Source organism: Coregonus lavaretus (genome assembly GCF_964263955.1).
Source record: "Coregonus lavaretus genome assembly, contig: HAP1_SCAFFOLD_515, whole genome shotgun sequence".
Classification (NCBI taxonomy): domain Eukaryota; kingdom Metazoa; phylum Chordata; class Actinopteri; order Salmoniformes; family Salmonidae; genus Coregonus; species Coregonus lavaretus.
In genome coordinates, this window is record NW_028156278.1 from 113,847 (window position 1) to 130,340 (window position 16,494).

At 45.2% G+C, this 16,494-nt stretch overlaps 1 protein-coding gene across 2 annotated transcripts in view; it reads right to left on the reverse strand.

The window, feature by feature from the left end:
• dapk2b (death-associated protein kinase 2b) overlaps positions 1-16,494 on the reverse strand; it is a 164,696-nt gene that overhangs the window by 15,764 nt on the left and 132,438 nt on the right. For both annotated transcript variants that reach the window (XM_084200503.1, XM_084200502.1), the window contains 4 exons: positions 14,185-14,323; positions 1,932-2,064; positions 1,101-1,149; positions 92-118 (listed from right to left, as the gene is read on the reverse strand). In XM_084200503.1, the coding sequence (XP_084056629.1) occupies positions 92-118; positions 1,101-1,149; positions 1,932-2,064; positions 14,185-14,323 (348 nt within the window). The remainder of the gene's footprint in view (positions 1-91; positions 119-1,100; positions 1,150-1,931; positions 2,065-14,184; positions 14,324-16,494) is intronic.

A 16,494-nucleotide genomic window follows, 5' to 3' on the forward strand; every position in this document is an offset into this window, starting at 1 on the left:
AATCAATCAATCAAGCAATGACATCTATTTCTAAAGAGGTTTTCACATCAACAGTTTTTACATAACTGACAGAATTCCCGTTTGTACTTACAGGATGTAGGTGATGACTCCAATGCTCCTGTGAGAAGAAGAGAACACAAGGTTCATCTGCTGAGACGCCTCACTCCTGTCTGCTGTAACTGTAGTGAGGTTGGTGTATCTGTGTTTATCTGTGTTTATCTGTGTGTATCTGTGTTTATCTGTGTTTATCTGTGTGTGTATCTGTGTTTATCTGTGTGTATCTGTGTTTATCTGTGTTTATCTGTGTGTGTATCTGTGTTTATCTGTGTGTGTATCTGTGTTTATCTGTGTTTATCTGTGTTTATCTGTGTGTGTATCTGTGTTTATCTGTGTTTATCTGTGTGTATCTGTGTTTATCTGTGTTTATCTGTGTGTGTATCTGTGTTTATCTGTGTGTGTATCTGTGTTTATCTGTGTTTATCTGTGTGTGTATCTGTGTTTATCTGTGTGTGTATCTGTGTTTATCTGTGTTTATCTGTGTGTGTATCTGTGTTTATCTGTGTGTATCTGTGTTTATCTGTGTGTGTATCTGTGTTTATCTGTGTTTATCTGTGTGTGTATCTGTGTTTATCTGTGTGTGTATCTGTGTTTATCTGTGTTTATCTGTGTGTGTATCTGTGTTTATCTGTGTGTATCTGTGTTTATCTGTGTGTGTATCTGTGTTTATCTGTGTTTATCTGTGTGTGTATCTGTGTTTATCTGTGTGTGTATCTGTGTTTATCTGTGTTTATCTGTGTGTGTATCTGTGTTTATCTGTGTTTATCTGTGTTTATCTGTGTGTGTATCTGTGTTTATCTGTGTTTATCTGTGTTTATCTGTGTGTGTATCTGTGTTTATCTGTGTGTGTATCTGTGTTTATCTGTGTGTGTATCTGTGTTTATCTGTGTTTATCTGTGTTTATCTGTGTGTGTATCTGTGTTTATCTGTGTGTGTATCTGTGTTTATCTGTGTGTGTATCTGTGTTTATCTGTGTGTGTATCTGTGAAAGCTTGTTGTATAAAGTAAACCAATGAGTGTGTGAGGTAGTTATCAGCTCTTACCACATGTCTGCTTCTAAACCCAGAGGCTCATAGTTGACTATCTCTGGAGCTGGAAACACATACATATAATCATAAAACACAACTCTACACAATGAAACAACTCTACACAATAACACAACTCTACACAATGACACAATGACACAACTCCACACAATGACACAACTCCACACAATGACACAACTCTACACAATGACACAACTCCACACAATGACACAACTCCACACAATGACACAACTCTACACAATGACACAACTCTACACAATGACACAACTCCACACAATGACACAACTCTACACAATGACACAACTCCACACAATGACACAACTCCACACAATGACACAACTCTACACAATGACACAACTCTACACAATGACACAACTCCACACAATGACACAACTCCACACAATGACACAACTCCACACAATGACACAACTCTACACAATGACACAACTCTACACAATGACACAACTCTACACAATGACACAACTCTACACAATGACACAACTCCACACAATGACACAACTCCACACAATGACACAACTCTACACAATGACACAACTCCACACAATGACACAACTCTACACAATGACACAACTCCACACAATGAAACAACTCTACACAATGACACAACTCCACACAATGACACAACTCTACACAATGACACAACTCCACACAATGACACAACTCTACACAATGACACAACTCTACACAATGACACAACTCTACACAGTCTCTCCAACATAGTCTATTGTCAAATATCCGTCAATAAAATGTAAATTAAGCCTGGTATACATAAACATGGAGTCCTCTTCAATGCCTTGAAATACTTACCGACAAATTCAGGTGTCCCAAAGATGTTTTTAAAGTCCGTCCCGACCTGATCCATCTTATGTGCCAGACCAAAATCGATGATCTTGATCCGTGGTAGATCAACATTCTTGTCCAACAGCATGATATTCTCAGGCTGAAAACCAGAACATTAACAACTACAGATCCTCTGCAGATAAACAGGATCCCAAGTCAATCAACATGAGATGCGTTTTGAGTTACCTGATTATAGTGGTACATCTTAGAGTCAGCATTGTGGGACTCACTGAGCTACAATGAGTTCAAAGGCTGATTTATAATTGACCATTCGCTAAGCCCAGCCCCAGAATATTGGGGAACCAATCGCTGTGCTCCAATTGATATCAAGTGTCGTTGAGTCCGACACCTCGGACAAGCTTATGTTTCAAATGCATGAAAGCCAGTGAGAGCTATGGCAAAACGGAGAGATGTTTCCAATGCATGAAAGCCAGTGAGAGCTATGGCAAAACTGAGAGTTTTCATCAAAAGTAGCCAAATTGTTTAAACAGCTAAATAACAGTGCACCAGGGGTACTTGCTACTGTGATTCCTGAAATTCACAGCCTGTTGATGGAGTATCTATCGAATCCGAAATTATACTTTTGTTACATTGTTTGCTAGCTCTGCTGGTTAGCTAGCGCTGTCTCATTGACCACCAACTGTTGCTAACGCTAGCTAGCTAGTCACTTAATGTAACTTGTTTCTCTAAATGTATGTTAGCTACATAAGTGCAGTGGCACTTACAAATGTAGATCCTTCAAACACCCCCAAACAGGGAAACAGATCCCAATCAAAGGTGTTATTACGAGCTCCACTAAGGCAGTTATTTATCTTATAACTTGTCCTTGTGGTAAAAATGTATGTGGGTAAAACAAAGCGCGAATTAAAAGTACGAATCTCGGAGCATCGTAGCACCCATTAGGTGCAAAAACTCGACATACCCAGTCGCTGCCCACTTTTTTGGAAGCGAACCACTCGATTTCTTCCCTACGTTATATCGGCATCGAACAGGTCACCCTCCCTAGGAGAGGGGGGTGGAGAGGGGGTGACCTCGACAACTTATTGTTAAAACGAGAGGCTGCCTGGATCTTTAATTTAAAGAACCTCGCTCCCTTCGGTCTCAACGTAGACTTTGATCTGAAGCCATTCTTGTGATTTTGCTATTCATTGTAAATGTTTGTGGGCCTATGTAGCCAAGTATCTATGATCGTATGCTATCCATGTTTTTTGCATGTTGTTTTTATCTGTGAATTGGCCAATGATATTAGGCCACACCCGGCCATGATTACAGACACCTGTGTGTGTCCTTTGACACTATATAAACCAGTGACCTTCAGTGTTTGTCATTATACCCTGATGAAGACAGCTTGTCTGTCGAAACGTTGGTTATTAGGATATTAAATTATTGCATCTGAGCTCCTAGAGTGTGAGGCTCTCCTTTTCTTCTTCAAGTGTTCTACTCCGTCAGCCAGCACCTCTCCTAAACAGGTGTTCTACTCCGTCAGCCAGCACCTCTCCTAAACAGGTGTTCTACTCTGCTAGCCAGCACCTCTCCTAAACAGGTGTTCTACTCTGCTAGCCAGCACCTCCCCTAAACAGGTGTTCTACTCTGCTAGCCAGCACCTCTCCTAAACAGGTGTTCTACTCTGCTAGCCAGCACCTCTCCTAAACAGGTGTTCTACTCTGCTAGCCAGCACCTCTCCTAAACAGGTGTTCTACTCTGCTAGCCAGCACCTCCCCTAAACAGGTGTTCTACTCTGCTAGCCAGCACCTCCCCTAAACAGGTGTTCTACTCTGCTAGCCAGCACCTCTCCTAAACAGGTGTTCTACTCCGTCAGCCAGCACCTCTCCTAAACAGGTGTTCTACTCCGCTAGCCAGCACCTCTCCTAAACAGGTGTTCTACTCCGTCAGCCAGCACCTCTCCTAAACAGGTGTTCTACTCCGTCAGCCAGCACCTCTCCTAAACAGGCGTGCGTTTCCTTTGCCTTTAGCTACCTAAGTTAACCATGTTATTAATACAACTACCATCTGCTTTCAACATCAGGATATGATTCGAAAGATTTGAGACTAGTTGGTGCCAAAAGCGGTTGTAGCTTTGACAGCATGACAGTGCAATCAGAGCAATGCATTCAGAGCCAAAAATAATAATTATAAAAAATATACACAGTACCAGTCAAAAGTTTGGACACACCTGCTCATTCAAGGGTTTTTCTTTAATTGGACTATTTTCTACATTGTAGAATAATAGTGAAGACATCAAAACTATGAAAGAACACATATGGAATCATGTAGTAACCAAACAAGTGTTAAACTAATCAAAATATATTTTATATTTAAGATTCTTCAAAGTAGCCACCCTTTGCCTTGATGACAGCTTTGCACACTCTTGGCATTCTCTCAACCAGCTTCATGAGGTAGTCACCTGCAATGCATTTCAAATAACAGGTGTGCCTTCTTAAAAGTTAATTTGTGGAATTTCTTTCCTTAATGTGTTTGAGCCAATCAGTTGTGTTGTGACAAGGTAGGGGGGGTATACAGAAGATAGTCCTATTTGGTAAAAGACCAAGTCCATATTATGGCAAGAACAGCTCAAATAAGCAAAGAGAAACGACAGTCCATCATTACTTTAAGACATGAAGGTCAGTCAATACGGAACATTTCAAGAACTTTGAAAGTGTCTTCAAGTGCAGTTGCAAAAACCATCAAGCGCTAAGATGAAACTGGCTCTCATGAGGACCGCCACAGGAATGGAAAACCCAGAGTTACCTCTGCTGCAGAGGATAAGTTCATTAGAGTTACCAGCCTCAGATTGCAGCCCAAATAAATGCTTCACAGAGTTCAAGTAACAGACACATCACAACATCAACTGTTCAGAGGAGACTGTGTGAATCAGGCCTTCATGGTCGAATTGCTGCAAAGAAACCACTACTAAAGGACACCAATAATAAGAAGAGACCTGCTTGGGCCAAGAAACACGAGCAATGGACATTAGACCGGTGGAAATCTGTCCTTTGGTCTGATGAGTCCAAATTTGAGATTTTTGGTTCCAACTACCGTGTCTTTGTGAGACGCAGAGTAGGTGAACGGACGATCTCCGCATGTGTGGTTCCCACCGTGAAGCATGGAGGAGGAGGTGATTTCTTTAGAATTCAAGGCACACTTAACCAGCATGGCTACCACAGCATTCTGCAGCGATACGCCATCCCATCTGGTTTGGGCTTAGTGGGACTATCATTTGTTTTTCAACAGGACAATGACCCAAAACACACCTCCAGGCTGTGTAAGGGCTATTTGACCAAGGATAGTGTTGGAGTGCTTCATCAGATGACCTGGCCTCCACAATCCCCCGACCTCAACCCAATTGAGATGGTTTGGGATGAGTTGGACCGCAGAGTGAAGGAAAAGCAGCCAACAAGTGCTCAGCATATGTGGGAACTCCTTCAAGACTGTTGGAAAAGCATTCCTCATGAAGCTGGTTGAGAGAATGCCAAGAGTGTGCAAAGCTGTTATCAAGGCAAAGGGTGGCTATTTGAAGAATCTCAAAAATAAAATATATTTTGATTTGTTTCACACTTTTTTGGTTACTACATGATTCCATATGTGTTATTTCATAGTTTTGATGTCTTCACTATTATTCTACAATGTAGAAAATAGTAAAAATAAAGAAAAACCCTTGAATGAGTAGGTGTGTCCAAACTTTTGACTGGTAGTGTGTATTGTACAATAAAGAAATATAAATGACTGGTCAACATCTAAATATTGCTCCCAGCATTGATCAAAGGTCAGAACACTTGTATTATTGATCTGACAGAGTTCTCTTCCTGCCTCTTTGCGAAAAAAGTGGAATCATGAACAGTTATGTTTGCCTGCGTCCCCTGGACTGAGGCTGAGGGCGATGAGGCTGAGGGCGATGAGGCTGAGGGTGATGAGGCTGAGGGCGATGAGGCTGAGGGCGATGAGGCTGAGGGCGATGAGGCTGAGGGCGATGAGGCTGAGAGCGATGTGAAACGAACTACCTCAGCTCACAGTAGGCTCAATTGGCAACTAGTATAGAGACCCACAACCCTGGCGTTGCAAACGCCATGCTCTACCAACTGAGCTACCTCCCTGCCAGCCATCCCCCACGAGGCTCCCGGTCGCGGCCGGCTACGACAGCCTGCTGACAGTGTGTTGGCGAGGTGCTGGTCAAAAGGCCATTTTAAAACCGCAACTCCTGCCATGTCTACAGACATCCCCCACAAACAAACAAAACTGAGTCTCGGAGAACGAGTGCACAACTGGTAAACAAGCGCTTAGATATGTCAGTCAGGTGGCTAGCTGCCGGCAGAGACTTCTATTGCAGTAACGTTGAAGGGGTCTGGCTAGTATTACTTAGCCAGCTAGAAGGATGAAGTAAGAAGCTAACGTTAAACGGAGCCTGACCTCAGCAGGAGAAAGAAATAGGCCACTAAGTTCTCCTAATAACTTACAGAGAGTAGGCTACTGACACAGACAGTGATGTGGTGCTTAGTGGTGAGGTTGAGGCAGGCTGCAATGCATACAGGAGGAAGCAGAGGAGACAGACAGAGAGAGAGAGGAAGCAAGCAGAAGGAGAAGTTAGAACAGCGGTTCCCAAACTTGGGGTAGGGCCCCATGTGGGGTCCAATTAGAAAATATGTACTTACTGACGGTAAAATACAACCACTATATTTCAATATGAACGTCTTCCCTACAGGCCTATCTAAAATACAACCACTATGTTTCAATATGAACGTCTTCCCTACAGGCCTACATTAAAATGCAACCACTATGTTTCAATATGAACGTCTTCCCTACAGGCCTATCTAAAATACAACCACTATGTTTCAATATGAACGTCTTCCCTACAGGCCTATCTAAAATACAACCACTATGTTTCAATATGAACGTCTTCCCTACAGGCCTATCTAAAATACAACCACTATGTTTCAATATGAACGTCTTCCCTACAGGCCTATCTAAAATACAACCACTATGTTTCAATATGAACGTCTTCCCTACAGGCCTATCTAAAATACAACCACTATGTTTCAATATGAACGTCTTCCCTACAGGCCTATCTAAAATACAACCACTATGTTTCAATATGAACGTCTTCCCTACAGGCCTATCTAAAATACAACCACTATGTTTCAATATGAACGTCTTCCCTACAGGCCTATCTAAAATACAACCACTATGTTTCAATATGAACGTCTTCCCTACAGGCCTATCTAAAATACAACCACTATGTTTCAATATGAACGTCTTCCCTACAGGCCTATCTAAAATACAACCACTGTATGTTTCAATATGAACGTCTTCCCTACAGGCCTATCTAAAATACAACCACTATGTTTCAATATGAACGTCTTCCCTACAGGCCTATCTAAAATACAACCACTATGTTTCAATATGAACGTCTTCCCTACATTAAAATGCAACCAATACCGTACTAAATATGTCCTAGGTTTTTGTTTTGTTGCTGATGCTACGTGTCAGTGTGAATCATTTCTCATATTTCCCCTCTTTCAGGAGCATAGCATTAAAATCGTATAGCTAATAGGCTGTGGGTTTGTACATGAAGCTGATAATGGCTGGTGGTAATGTTTTTGATGTTCTTCAAATAGCATTTCAACGTTTTTTAATTGTATAGTAATGCAGTAAAAGAGCTTCAACTTTTTTTAAAAAAATGATCTGTTCCCCGTTCAGAGCCATCCAGAGGCTAGTTACACTACAAACTTCATTGTACCAGGTCCCAATGACAGTCCACCACTACAGACCTGATTCGTCTCCTGATTAGCAAGGGGTATCATTTCATTGTGTGTTAAAAACACAGTTTGAGATCATTGTGAGGGGTTTTTCTCCACTAGTCTGAATAGATCATTGTGAGGTTTTTTTTTTCTCCACTAGTCTGAATAGGGAATGGAGCTTCCCGGGGTTGCGACAGTAACGGGTGGGGGGGGGGGGGGGGGTCTTAGTGAAGGGTCAGTGAAATGTTGTGACTTCTTTGTGTCGGATCCACAGTAGTCTTCAAAAAAAAAAAAAAAAGTCAAATGTGTCAGCTTACTGACGGTCTTACTGACGGTCTTACTGACGGTATGTCTTTGATTTTTTTTCATTGATGATGTGTAAACCTAAAGGATAAAGTTGTCTCTCCCAAACTGACCTTTGACCTACAGTAAGCTCATTATACCATAGATGATTCACTTAACATACCTGTAGTCGTATAATCCTAAAAAGTCACGAGCTTTGACATCAACAATAAGAAAACCTATTTTCAGGGCTTTTTACAGACTCTTACTTACCGTGCCCTTTAAAGCTTTTACCAGCTTTTTAGCTTACCCTGTCTGACCCCTCAATTCTGATTTTCACAGAAATACTTTGAAAGTATGCTTTTCAGCACTTAAATAACATTTCAGAGGAACAATGAAGTCAAGCTGTCTGACTAAATAAGACTGATTACGTTTTGAAAAGGGAGGGAGCAAGTTTATGAGTATCCTGGGTCAAGTCAAGGCCTGGGAGTGTCTGTGTCTCTCTCAAACGAAAGGCTAACTCTGTAGAAGAGACCGCAGTAGACAACAGACAGACTAAATACCATCTCTAGGACTGTAGACACTAGACAACAGGATGAGTTGATCAGTGATCAGCGAGTGCAGCTGGTATCCCTCTGATGCTGGTCTGTCTGTCTGTCTGCTGTGGTACAGGATGTCCGTCTGTCTGCTATGGGTCTGGGAGCACAGGGAGGATGTCCGTCTGTCTGCTATGGGTCTGGGAGCACAGGGAGGATGTCCGTCTGTCTGCTATGGGTCTGGGAGCACAGGGAGGATGTCCGTCTGTCTGCTATGGGTCTGGGAGCACAGGGAGGATGTCCGTCTGTCTGCTATGGGTCTGGGAGCACAGGGAGGATGTCTGTCTGTCTGCTATGGGTCTGGGAGCACAGGGAGGATGTCTGTCTGTCTGCTATGGGTCTGGGAGCACAGGGAGGATGTCTGTCTGTCTGCTATGGGTCAGGGAGCACAGGGAGGATGTCTGTCTGTCTGCTATGGGTCTGGGAGCACAGGGAGGATGTCCGTCTGTCTGCTATGGGTCTGGGAGCACAGGGAGGATGTCCGTCTGTCTGCTATGGGTCTGGGAGCACAGGGAGGATGTCCGTCTGTCTGCTATGGGTCTGGGAGCACAGGGAGGATGTCTGTCTGTCTGCTATGGGTCTGGGAGCACAGGGAGGATGTCTGTCTGTCTGCTATGGGTCTGGGAGCACAGGGAGGATGTCCGTCTGTCTGCTATGGGTCTGGGAGCACAGGGAGGATGTCCGTCTGTCTGCTATGGGTCTGGGAGCACAGGGAGGATGTCCGTCTGTCTGCTATGGGTCTGGGAGCACAGGGAGGATGTCTGTCTGTCTGTCTGCTATGGGTCTGGGAGCACAGGGAGGATGTCTGTCTGTCTGCTATGGGTCTGGGAGCACAGGGAGGATGTCTGTCTGTCTGCTATGGGTCAGGGAGCACAGGGAGGATGTCTGTCTGTCTGCTATGGGTCTGGGAGCACAGGGAGGATGTCCGTCTGTCTGCTATGGGTCTGGGAGCACAGGGAGGATGTCCGTCTGTCTGCTATGGGTCTGGGAGCACAGGGAGGATGTCTGTCTGTCTGCTATGGGTCTGGGAGCACAGGAAGGATGTCCGTCTGTCTGCTATGGGTCAGGAAGGATGAATCATATTGAAATAGTGACTAGGCTGTGGCGGTCATGACATTTTGTCAGATGTAATTGTCATGCAAATGACTGCCGGTCTCACGGTAATGGACCATTAATGAACATAAACACATGTAGCATCTCCAGGCCTCCATGCATATGTTACGGATAGAGACCTGGGTAGGGGGTCTGATAGGGGCCTGGGTATGGGGTCTGACAGGGGCCTGGGTAGGGGGTCTGACAGGGGCCTGGGTAGGGGGTCTGATAGGGGCCTGGGTAGGGGGTCTGATAGGGGCCTGGGTAGGGGGTCTGACAGGGGCCTGGGTAGGGGGTCTGACAGGGGCCTGGGTATGGGGTCTGACAGGGACCTGGGTAAGGGGTCTGATAGAGACCTGGGTAGGGGGTCTGACAGGGGCCTGGGTAGGGGGTCTGACAGGGGCCTGGGTAGGGGGTCTGACAGGGGCCTGGGTAGGGGGTCTGACAGGGGCCTGGGTAGGGGGTCTGACAGAGGCCTGGGTAGGGGGTCTGACAGAGACCTGGGTAGGGGGTCTGATAGAGACCTGGGTAGGGGGTCTGATAGAGACCTGGGTAGGGGGTCTGATAGAGACCTGGGTAGGGGGTCTGATAGAGACCTGGGTAGGGGGTCTGACAGGGGCCTGGGTAGGGGGTCTGACAGGGGCCTGGGTAGGGGGTCTGATAGGGGCCTGGGTAGGGGGTCTGATAGGGGCCTGGGTAGGGGGTCTGATAGGGGCCTGGGTAGGGGGTCTGATAGGGGCCTGGGTAGGGGGTCTGATAGGGGCCTGGGTAGGGGGTCACAAACAGCCCACAGACCACCTCCAAAGACCTACAACATCATCTTGCTGCAGATGGTGTCACTGTGCACCGTTCAACAATTCAGCGCACTTTGCACAATGAGAAGCTGTACAGGAGAGTGATGCGGAAGAAGCCTTTTCTGCCAAACGCCACAAACAGAGTCGCTTGAGGTACGCAAACGCACATTTGGACAAGCCAGCTTCATTTTGGAATAAGGTGCTGTGGACTGATGAAGCAAAGATTGAGTTATTTGGTCATAACAAGGGGCGTTATGCATGGTGGCAAAAGAACACAGCGTTCCAAGAAAAACACTTGCTACCCACAGTAACATTTGGTGGGGGTTCCATCATGCTGTGGGGCCAGTGCCGGTACTGGGAATCCTGTTAAAGTTCAGGGTCGCATGGATTCCACTCAATATCAGCAGATTCTTGGGAATAATGTTGAAGAATCAGTCACAAAGTTGAAGTTACGCCGGGGCTGGATATTTCAATAAGACAACGACCCAAAAGACTGCTCAAAATCTACCCGGGCATTTATGCAGAGGAACAAGTACAATGTTCTGGAATGGCCATCCCAGTCCCCAGACCTGAATATCGTTGAGAATCTGTGGGATGATTTGAAGCGGGCTGTCCATGCTCGGCAACCATCAAACCTAACTGAGGTGGAGATGTTTTGTAAGGAGGAATGGTCCAAAATACCTTCATCCAGAATCCAGACACTCATTAGAGGCTATAGGAAGCGTCTAGAGGCTGTTATTTTAGCAAAAGGAGGCTCTACTAAATATTGATGTGATTTTTCTGTTTGAGTGCCCAAATTTATGCACCTGTCTAATTTCGTTTTTTATGCATATTGCACATTTTCTGTTAATCCAATAAACCAAATTTCACTACTGAAATATTACTGTGTCCATCAGTTATTTGATAGATGAAAATGAAATTGCTGATCCAAACACCCAATTATTTATAAATGGAAATCATGGAGATTGTCAGGGGTGCCCAAACTTTTTCATACGACTGTATATGGGGCATACAACCATCCCAGCTCTGCAGATGTTGCTGCAAAGATACAGAATCATTAGAACACTTATTCTGGTATTGCCTCTGTGTAGTTTGTTTCTGGTCACAGGAATAGCTGAAAAATCACATTATTCATCTAAAATTAGCCCTACAAATAGCACTGTTGAGAGATTTGGAAAACCATTAGGCCTGGCCCGCAGTCGGCATTCCAATTCATCCCAAAGGTGTTTGATGGGGTTGAGGTCAGGGCTCTGTGCAGGCTAGTCAAGTTCTTCCACACCGATCTCGACAAACCATTTCTGTATGGACCTCGCTTTGTGCACGGGGGGTATTGTCATGCTGAAACAGGAAAGGGCCTTCCCCAATCTGTTGCCACAAAGTTGGAAGCACAGAATCGTCTAGAATGTAATTGTATGCTGTAGCGTTAAGATTTCCCTTCACTGGAACTAAGGGGCCTAGACCGAACCATGAAAAAGAGCCCCAGACCATTATTCCTCCTCCACCAAACTTGACAGTTGGCACTATGAGTTGGGGCAGGTAGCGTTGTCCTGGCATCCGCTTTTGTATATATAGTGTCTATACATTTTGATCCTGACTAGTCTCCCATTCCCTGCCGCTGAAATACATGCCCACAGCATGATGCTACCACCACCATGCTTCACCATACGGACGGTGCCAGGTTTCCTCCAGACGTGACACTTGGTATTTCAGGTAAAACAGTTCAATCTTGGTTTCATCAGATCAGAGAATCTTGTTTCTCATGGTCTGAGTCCTTTAGGTTCTCCAAGTGGGCTGTCATGTGCCTTTTACTGAGAAGTGGCTGTCCACTCTACCATAAAGGCCTGATTGGTGGAGTGCTGCAGAGACGGTTGTCCTTCTGGAAGGTTCTCCAATCTCCACAGAGGAACTCTGGAGCTCTGTCAAAGTGGTCATCGGGTTCTTGGTCACCTCCCTGACCAAGGCCCTTCTCCCCCGATTCCTCAGTTTGGCCGGGCTGCCAGCTCTAGGAAGAGTCTTGGTGGTTCCAAACTTCTTCCATTTCAGAATGATGGAGGCCACTGTGTTCTTGGGGACCTTCAATGCTGCAGAAATGTTTTAGTCCCCTTCCGCAGATCTGTGCCTCGACACAATCCTGTCTCGGAGCTCTACGGACAATTCCTTCGACCTCATGGTTTGGTTTTTGCTCTGACAACAAATCATGTCCAATCAATTTAATTTACCACAGGTGGACTCCAATCAAGTTGTAGAAACATCTCAAGGATGATCAAAGGAAACAGGATGCACCTGAGCTCAATTTCAAGTCTCATAGCAAAGGGTCTGAATACTTTTGTAAATAAGGTATTTCTGTTTTTATTTGTAATACATTTGAAAAAAAATCAAAAAACCTATTTTTGCTTTGTCATTGTGGCGTATTGTGTGTAGATTGATGAAGGATTTTAAATAAAAATCAGGCTGTAACAAAATGTGGAAAAAGTCAAGGGGCCTGAAAACTTTCCGAACGCACTGTATAACGGCACAATCGTTGTTTTAATTCAGGCTTTTTGGGCCCACAAGTTCTAATGGGGTCCTACATGTGACATCTTATAATAATAATAATAATATGCCATTTAGCAGACGCTTTTATCCAAAGCGACTTACAGTCATGCGTGCATACATTTTTGTGTATGGGTGGTCCCGGGGATCGAACCCACTACCTTGGCGTTACAAGCGCCGTGCTCTACCAGCTGAGCTACAGAGGACCACTTAAATGCTTTGAACGAATCATCCCCTTAGAAAGCACTGCCCATTTCCTTGTGTTTGGCTTTGAAACTAGATCCATAATGACCCTGTTTTCCACTCCGTTTCAACCTGCTGTTGAACTTCTTTCTTAAAACCGATCGATCACAGTGAGGCAGCCTAACGGTGAGCTTTAAAAGCATGATACTGTTTAGATTGCATTTGAATTGATGTCAGAGTGATTAGAGGGACAATAGAGCGCTGAGTACCAGGACAATAGAGCGCTGAGTACCAGGGCAATAGAGCGCTGAGTACCAGGACAATAGAGCGCTGAGTACCAGGACAATAGAGCGCTGAGTACCAGGACAATAGAGCGCTGAGTACCAGGACAATAGAGCGCTGAGTACCAGGCCAATAGAGCGCTGAGTACCAGGACAATAGAGCGCTGAGTACCAGGACAATAGAGCGCTGAGTACCAGGCCAATAGAGCGCTGAGTACCAGGACAATAGAGCGCTGAGTACCAGGACAATAGAGCGCTGAGTACCAGGACAATAGAGCGCTGAGTACCAGGCCAATAGAGCGCTGAGTACCAGGACAATAGAGCGCTGAGTACCAGGACAATAGAGCACTGAGTACCAGGACAATAGAGCGCTGAGTACCAGGACAATAGAGCGCTGAGTACCAGGACAATAGAGCGCTGAGTACCAGGACAATAGAGCGCTGAGGCCGTTAGCGACCTGATGGTAGTTAGAGAGTTGGATTCTACCAACGCATCAGCACCATTCATGTACAGACCACATAGGAGGAGATTACCATGACTCGACGGTCACGTCTGACTGCGGTCATGACTGCCTGTGGTAATATGGTCACCGCTAACTAACCCTAACTTAGTGACACACTCTACTGATGACAACTGATGACAGCTCACAGCTCACAACAATCATTGGAATAACTATTTCTAACCAAAAGTTCAACTTGACCATAAAACGGCATCAGCATGTGAAGTACCTTGAGGTCAAAGTGCGCTATCCTCTTGTCGTGGAGGAACTGTACTCCGCTTAGGATCTGTTTGATGAACTGGGTAGCCTCCTCTTCACTCAGAGACTCCTTCTGAGCCAGGAAGTCAAAGAGCTCTCCTCCAGATACCCTGCAACACAAACACACACACACACACTTTCAGGGCTCCTGTGCTTCAGGATATTAGCGAAATTATCTGTGGAATTCAGTGTCATGAAGTGTAATTCAGTGTGATAGTTCACACGAAGTCAATACACAGTAATGGCTGGCTCACACCATGCCTTCTATAACACTAACTGACAGGCTGTCTGTCACACCATGCCTTCTATAACACTAACTGACAGGCTGTCACACCATGCCTTCTATAACACTAACTGACAGGCTGTCTGTCACACCATGCTTTCTATAACACTAACTGACAGGCTGGCTGTCACACCATGCCTTCTATAACACTAACTGACAGGCTGTCACACCATGCCTTCTATAACACTAACTGACAGGCAGTCTGTCACACCATGCTTTCTATAACACTAACTGACAGGCTGTCTGTCACACCATGCCTTCTATAACACTAACTGACAGGCTGTCGCACCATGCCTTCTATAACACTAACTGACAGGCTGTCTGTCACACCATGCCTTCTATAACACTAACTGACAGGCTGTCTGTCACACTATGCCTTCTATAACACTACCTGACAGGCTGGCTGTCACACCATGCCTTCTATAACACTAACTGACAGGCTGGCTGTCACACCATGCCTTCTATAACACTAACTGACAGGCTGTCTGTCACACCATGCCTTCTATAACACTAACTGACAGGCTGTCTGTCACACCATGCCTTCTATAACACTAACTGACAGGCTGTCTGTCACACCATGCCTTCTATAACACTAACTGACAGGCTGTCTGTCACACCATGCCTTCTATAACACTAACTGACAGGCTGGCTGTCACACCATGCCTTCTATAACACTAACTGACAGGCTGTCACACCATGCCTTCTATAACACTAAATGACAGGCTGTCTGTCACACCGTGCCTTCTATAACACTAACTGACAGGCTGTCACACCATGCCTTCTATAACACTAACTGACAGGCTGTCTGTCACACCATGCCTTCTATAACACTAACTGACAGGCTGTCTGTCACACCATGCCTTCTATAAAACTAACTGACAGGCTGTCTGTCACACCATGCCTTCTATAACACTACCTGACAGGCTGGCTGTCACACCATGCCTTCTATAACACTAACTGACAGGCTGTCTGTCACACTATGCCTTCTATAACACTAACTGACAGGCTGTCACACCATGCCTTCTATAACACTAACTGACAGGCTGTCTGTCACACTATGCCTTCTATAACACTAACTGACAGGCTGTCACACCATGCCTTCTATAACACTAACTGACAGGCTGTCTGTCACACTATGCCTTCTATAACACTAACTGACAGGCTGTCACACCATGCCTTCTATAACACTAACTGACAGGCTGTCTATCACACCATGCCTTCTATAACACTAACTGACAGGCTGGCTGTCACACCATGCCTTCTATAACACTAACTGACAGGCTGTCTGTCACACCATGCCTTCTATAACACTAACTGACAGTCTGTCTGTCACACCATGCCTTCTATAACACTAACTGACAGGCTGTCACACCATGCCTTCTATAACACTAACTGTCAGGCTGGCTGTCACACCATGTCTTCTATAACACTAACTGACAGTCTGTCTGTCACACCATGCTTTCTATAACACTAACTGACAGGCTGGCTGTCACACCATGCCTTCTATAACACTAACTGACAGGCTGTCACACCATGCCTTCTATAACACTAACTGACAGGCAGTCTGTCACACCATGCTTTCTATAACACTAACTGACAGGCTGTCTGTCACACCATGCCTTCTATAACACTAACTGACAGGCTGTCGCACCATGCCTTCTATAACACTAACTGACAGGCTGTCTGTCACACCATGCCTTCTATAACACTAACTGACAGGCTGTCTGTCACACTATGCCTTCTATAACACTACCTGACAGGCTGGCTGTCACACCATGCCTTCTATAACACTAACTGACAGGCTGGCTGTCACACCATGCCTTCTATAACACTAACTGACAGGCTGTCTGTCACACCATGCCTTCTATAACACTAACTGACAGGCTGTCTGTCACACCATGCCTTCTATAACACTAACTGACAGGCTGTCTGTCACACCATGCCTTCTATAACACTAACTGACAGGCTGTCTGTCACACCATGCCTTCTATAACACTA